The following is a 7,354-nucleotide window of genomic DNA, read 5'->3' on the forward strand; positions in this document are numbered from 1 at the left end:
TGGAATAACATCAGGGAAAATAAACAATGACAGAATTAAAAATTTTGGTGAACTATCCCTTTAAAAGGCAACATAATTAAAGGAGCCGTATGTAAGATTGTGGCCAAAACTGGTACTGCAATCACTTTCAAATTACTGTAGAGCGGTGTATCCCCTCCCCCTCCCCCCTGACTCGAGGTTGCCAGATTGGCTGCAGGATCCAGCAGGAACGTAGGCTGCTATGTAGCTGTGGTAATTAGAGCAGAGCTGGCAACCCCGATGCCGAAACACTACTGACTTCGTGATTGGTAGATAGGTGGCGGGTGGGGCATCAGGGCAAAACACAACATGACAACATCAACATCAGTTGAGGGCTGCAACTTCACTTTTAAATGACAATATCCTGGCCGGACTACTGTTGTCAGTGATATAAGTATTTGAAATGAACATGATTTCTTAATGTCTAGTGACATATCAGGGCTATTTTATGATTAATTGAAATGCATTTCTTACATACAGCTCCTTTAAGTTGCCTACCTTTCAGAACATTCTTTGCAGGAGTAGGCAGCTCACTAGGTTTTAGACCAGGACATATATGTCTGTCAGAAGAACCTGGAAAACTTATAACAGTCATAGGAACATAAAGAAATGTTTACACAAATGTCATCAAAGAAAATCACTTTCTTCTCTTTCTTCTTTCTTCTCTCAAGCCACAAGAGAATCTGCATTTGTTCATGCGATTGCCTCAGCTGGAGTGGCGTTTGCAGTGACCCGTTCGTGCGCAGAGGGGACCTCCACAATGTGCGGCTGTGACTCCCATCATAAAGGCCCGCCGGGAGAGGGATGGAAGTGGGGTGGTTGCAGTGAAGATGCTGAGTTTGGGGTTCTGGTGTCTCGAGAGTTTGCCGACGCTCGAGAGAACCGACCAGACGCCCGGAGTGCCATGAACAGGCACAACAATGAGGCAGGACGGATGGTAAGAGACACATGATCTTTCTAATTCGTTTAAAAAAATAATGTTGATTTTATATGAATAATTCCATATGTAGGCCTACACTATATTGTTAATTTAAAAAAAAATATATTATTACATTTAATCAGCAACAATGCATTAAACTGATCAAATGTTACATTGAAGACATATCTGTTACAAAATGCTGGGCTTGTTTTCATAAAAAAACTGGAAAGAAATGTATTAAATGTATACATTTACCTGTTTTCCACATTGATAATAATAAGAGATGTTTCTTGAGCACTAAATCTGCATATTAGAATGATTTCTGAAGGATCATGTTACACTGAAGACTGGAATAATGATGCTGGAAATTCCGCTCTGCCATATCAAGAATAAATTACACTTGAAAATATATTAAAAATTAGTGCTGTCAATCAACTAAAAAATAAATAATCACATTTTTCTGTATTTAAACATGATAAATCATACCTAACATACGATTTTGTAATACAGTTTTAGAGTTTAATAATTTCACAATGAATCTCTAAATTACTGTAGAAGAAACATACATATGATGAATTATATTGTGGTTAATGGCATCTTTTTACTAAGTACTATATGAATGAATCATTGATATCAATACTGCTACTGGTGTCATTATTCAATGGATTTTCCCCCTGCATTTTAGCCATTAATTACAGCCATTCATCATTAAAGTATAATTGAAAGCCATAATTTTTAATATTGAATAGACTTAAAAAAATTGAAAAAATCTTCACATAAACCCATTATAATAAATGTCACTTTTAGCTGTGCATTTGATATAGCAGGGCTCAACGCTAAGGATTTTTCTACTGGCCCAGCCAGGCTGGTTCAGATTTCCTGATGCCGCTTTCTGTGTTGCACGTGTTGTTTGCGTCTTGCACTTGAATAAATGAGAGCATGATCATATACTGTAAAAATAGCTGCTGTGTTAAGTGAAAATAATAAATAGTAAATGCAGCCTTGGTGAGTATAGAGACTTCTTTCAATAACATTAAAAACTGACCCCAAACTTTTGAACAGTGGTGTACCTTGTAGTCAGGATTGCAAGCGTCATGGATGTCATGTTGAAAACAGCATTGAGAAATACATCACATGACCAAAAGTATGTTGTCTTCAAATTAATGACTTTGACCCCAATTTATTCCAAGATGACGTTCAGGTGTCCACATACTTATAGCCATATTGTGTATTTCTTTACTTAGGTAATCTTATATCTCCCTCTGCTTAGTACCACTGGATATCATCATTACCCTTTTGAAATTCAATATTGTGTCTGCTGTTAATATGCCGAAGGGTGACATATGTAATGTGAAAAGAGATAAGCTGAGAATACACACCATATTTGTGAAATCACTTCAGGTGAAGTGTGTAATTTGTGCGCCACTCCAAACAGAAATGCAGAAATACTCTATTTGTCACTGCTTGGACAAACAGGTAGTTCCGCCCCCAAACTCACATGATTGGCTGAGCAAAATGTTGTTTTTGTGTCAGTCAGGCCATTGAAACCGATTGTGATTCCGGTAGTACGTACCACAGAAATTACACACTTCACCTCTAAGCCATCAGGTTCATGATAACCAAACAAAGAACAAAGCTGTACTTGTGCCACTCCTGGGTGGGTCTTACCCCGCGGTTCACAAAGGTGTTAATGCACTGCTGATCTGTCAAATATCTTCTGATCCCTTTTCCAAGAGACTTTCAACTTTAAAACTGGTATTTTCTTGAGAAATTACCGGGTAATTACCTCTTTTATCCTTTCATGCCTCTCATAACTTGCATCTGTACTGAATCCGTGACAGAGGTGTAAACTCAGTTGGTGGTTTGAAGAAGGCAGGGAGGGAAGAATAACACTGGGATTCAGGGTTTAGCCCGTCACTGCTGCTGTCATGACTCAGAATTGGAGTCTTTCGCGTTAAAGGTGCTTAAGGGGCAGTCGGAGACCACACTGCAACAGGCCGGCGCTTTGATCAGCGAGGGACCACAGGAGCAGGCACTGAGACAGTCAGCCCTGTCAGGACCCTCGCATACTCCATTGTTTCCACGCAGCCTGAGGGACCCGCTCAGGGCCCAAAGAGTTCGGGACATGATGTCAGCGGCCCCAACTAGACCCCCAGGGACCTGCAAACACCTGCCTTCCGCCGCAGCTGGGGAATTCTGCAGCTAAATATAGCGAGCAAATTAAGGCAAACAAACCAAAACAAAGACGCATAGTGCCGATGGCATACTCCATTAAGCGGGACTTCAGAAGAGAATTAGACGAGAACTGCAAGGACCTGTCTGCACGCTCCGCACCTGAACAACACCTGTGGCCTGAGAGCATCCAGAAGAACTTGCAGTCCAGGTTGTTGGTGACTTATGTGGATTCTGATCTAAAAATCTGCTTTAGAACGGGCAGGGTGATTTAATACGGGCAATAATCAAACAATATCGCATGATGAAGATTGCTGTTCAACTGTAGTCCAGAAGTTAATTACAGATCAGAGTGATGACATTTAGTTTGATATGCACTATGACTGCAATTGTGATACTGCTTTTATACAACAATTCTTAAACAAGAAGCAACGTTTCAGAACCCTTGTTGCTGCAGTGAGTGAACTTTCCAATAACATGTTTTAAACATGATTGGTAAATGGCTAAAGAAAGGCATCTGTCAGAAAAGGGAAGAAAAGCAATTGGCAAATGCATTTAAAATTGATTTATTCACTTTTTGTTTTATTGGTAACACTTTACAATAAATTTCATTTGTTAACATCAGTTAATCTATTAATTACATGAACTAATAATGAGCAATAGGCCAACATTTGTTACTGTATTGTTAACGTTAGATATTAAAATACAGCTGTTCATTGTTTAATCATGTTACTTCACAGTGCATTAAGTAATGTTAACAAATTATTATATTTATTGTGATTATTATATACCGCTTCAGATTTGGTTTCTGTGCCGCTTTTTCTGTGTAAAGATGCCTAAATACATTTGATTTTAATAATGTATTAGTAAATGTTGAAATTAACGTTAACAAAGATTAATAAATGCTGTAGAAGTGCAGTTAATTATTAGTTCATATTAACTAATGTAGTTAACTAATGTTTAATGAACTAATGTTTTATTTAACTGCAATTTAACATGTAACATGTTTAAGTAGGTCAAACTGTTTTATAAATAATTGAATGGTATTTAACTATAAAATATTTTATTAAAGTTTATTAAATTGTCTATTAATTATTTTATTTGTTTATAATAAAGTGATTTTTTTACATTTGTGTTATTAAATGAATCATTTAATATTCCTACATTTTATTTTTAAATGGCACAATGGTCCTTGATAGATAACTAACACCAAATTTCCAATGTTTTCTCTTTTCCAGACCATCCTGGAAAACATGCACCTCCGCTGTAAGTGCCATGGACTGTCAGGCAGCTGTGAAGTGAAGACCTGCTGGTGGGCGCAGCCTGACTTCCGGCTGTTGGGGGACTACCTGAAAGACAAGTACGACAGTGCCTCCGAGATGGTGGTGGAGAAACACCGGGAGTCCAGAGGCTGGGTGGAAACACTACGCGCCAAATACGCCTTCTTCAAACACCCCACCGAGCGAGACCTGGTGTACTACGAGGGATCTCCCAACTTCTGCGAGCCAAACCCAGAGACGGGTTCGTTTGGTACCCGTGACCGCGTCTGCAACGTGTCGTCGCACGGCATTGAGGGCTGCGACTTGCTGTGCTGCGGCCGTGGCCATAACACACGGACAGAAAAGCGCAAGGAGAAATGCCACTGCATCTTCCACTGGTGCTGCTACGTCAGCTGCCAGGAGTGTGTGAGGGTCTACGATGTGCACACGTGTAAATAAGAGCAGCAGGTGGAGGAAGAAAGGGACTAGTGGACATTAAAGGACGGAAAGCAAGAGAAGGAGAGGGAGAGACTGAGAACACACACACGATAGTGGCACTTCTGTGGTAGAACTCTTTACTAATGTGCCCTTTTTGATCTACACACCCCAAAAGATGCCCAACGTGAGCATCATGGTTACTACTGCCATTCCTCTCACTCTTTTTTTTTTTTTTTGTGGCACGCATTACTTCTGCAAAAGAACAAAATGCCTTGTTATCATTCAGTCTTCTTTATCTGTAACACCATCTCTCTGATCATCGCGCCCTACTGCCCAGGGGCTGAAACGGGATATGTTCACCTACAACCAATGACACTAGGAACGCATGAAAGAACAAGAGGATGAGAGGGAGGGAGGGAGGACGACGAGAAACTACTGAACGCTGGGTCTCGAAATGCGCCCTGCTATACTACTGAATCCAATGCATCGCTCATGTTTTCCCTCATGGTCTCTAAGGTTTCCTCATCCAAGGACATATTGAACACTACCACCACATTCCCTATAATTCTATATGTTCAAAACGTGGAACATATTGCTGTTTGCTACATAAAAACCTCCTGTTAATTTGCTTTATACAGCAGTTTGGAGGGATGCAATCGATAAATTAGCGTAGAATGCTGTGGGCGGTGCAAATGGGAAAAGGCATTGTGGGTCCCTTTCAAATTTCAGTAGGATATTTTGCAGAACATGTACATGCAAAGCCATCGGTAACTCTTCTGGATGAGTGCATGACAGCTGGTGAAATGCATGACAGCAGAATGCGACGACACGCACTGGGCTCACGTGCACCCGACCAGTAAAATTTGCACTTACAAAACTACTAATGAGTATACTAATTCTAGAGATTATGACGATTATTTTTAACATATTCTTTTTGATAAAGCTCCTCGTATATGACTGTGAAGGCACCGTTTCAATGCTTCCCTGATGAGAAGTTTGCTTAGAGGAAGGAGAACAAGTGAACAGGAGGAGGACAGTTAAGGAAAGAAATAAGAGGGTGAATAAAGGAGGGAAGTGGCAACCCTATCTCATGAGATTTTACGATTTGGCGCTTTCGTATGAATTCGTACAATGTGAATTTGATAAAAATTGTGGAAAAAAGCAAGCATGAAGGTCCATCCCTAAACCCAACCGGGGCGCAAGAGGATCCTACGAAAATGTACGAAGATCGTACAAGTTCATACGAAATAGCCACCAATTGGCCAAAACATAAAATAGCTGTGAATCGCCATGAGAGCGTGTTGGAAGTGGAGGACTGCTGTGTGCGGGTTAAATGGAGGAAAGACTGGCTTCACAAAGCTGAAACAGACTTCAGGAGGTTTCCATACGACATGTTCTGACAGTCCCATACGCTTCCTGTTAATTAAGTTCAACTACGCAATGCTACTTCACATCCACACCAATCCTTGAGGAGCCCTCTCTCACCGGTCACATCTACGCTCCCTTTTCCATTTCTCCTTCCGCTATATCCAAAGTTTTGTACAAAGCCTTTAAAAGTTCATAATTCCCTTTTTATTTTATAATCTGAAAATGTTATGTTTTTATAAATATTATTTATTACACAATGTATATATCTGTATGACTGAACTAAGATTATATATTTGAAGAACAAAACAGTCTCATGATTTTGCTTTTTAATACAAGATTGGCTCTAGCACAATTGATATATTGTGCTATACGTAGCCTCCTTTAATATGCAATGCGGATAACGACACAACCAATGATTTTCTCCATAGTGGCATAAAAATAAAATACTGTGCAACACTGGCACGCAGCTAAATAAAGGGTTCAATCTACCAGATCACAATCATCTGACCTCCATGTCTGCATCTACTCTGTCATTCCAGCGCTGACATCATCCTGTAGGTTTGCAGGCGGACCTCTGGTGTCTCCACTCCAGTAGCTAAACAAAGTGACAAGTAAAGCATGAAACAATGCACAAGACAAATATTGACTGAAATAAAACATATTTTACCTGTTCATGATTATTATTCGGTAGGCTCCTGATGTTGTATGCACAGAAAAATGTGAGATTCACATTGTGAGGTTATTAACCTGGCCTCTGGTGCTGTTCGGTCTTTTTTTTTTTTTTTTTATCATAACGGTACGAAACTTGGTAAAAGTTTGGCACTTGCAATGTGAACACACAAAAAAAAAAATCATGGACATGATTCAAAAGGGGTCAAAGGTCCAAAAAAATAAAATAACAATAGTCATACTTGTACTGTTCGCACTCAAAAACGACTTTGGAAACGAATTTCTTCTAGTGGAAATGTTTTGGTACTGCGCCCAACCAACCTCAAAATTAGAACACAACTTGTTTAGATTTATGGCTTTGATTTTCTCGCAGTTTTAGAGTAAAAAATGTTAGAGTAAAACGTAAAAATATATATATTTAATATAAAATGTTAAATAGTATTTTTATGCATTTTTCTTAATAATAAACTTAAGTTTGGTCTCTTTTTAAAGAAGACACTTGGCAGATTAT

The 7,354-nt window shown here is 39.3% G+C and overlaps 1 protein-coding gene across 1 annotated transcript in view; it reads left to right on the forward strand.

Annotated features, from left to right (window-relative positions):
* wnt3 (wingless-type MMTV integration site family, member 3) overlaps window positions 1–6,854 on the forward strand; it is a 32,003-nt gene extending 25,149 nt beyond the window's left edge. The window contains exons 3-4 of the mRNA XM_084435136.1: window positions 690–955; window positions 4,348–6,854. Of these exons, the coding sequence (XP_084291262.1) occupies window positions 690–955; window positions 4,348–4,827 (746 nt within the window). The 3' untranslated portion in view covers window positions 4,828–6,854. The remainder of the gene's footprint in view (window positions 1–689; window positions 956–4,347) is intronic.
* Window positions 6,855–7,354: the final 500 nt, after the last annotated feature.

The sequence above is a fragment of the Rutilus rutilus genome (genome assembly GCF_951802725.1).
Source record: "Rutilus rutilus genome assembly, chromosome: 16".
Taxonomy (NCBI): domain Eukaryota; kingdom Metazoa; phylum Chordata; class Actinopteri; order Cypriniformes; family Leuciscidae; genus Rutilus; species Rutilus rutilus.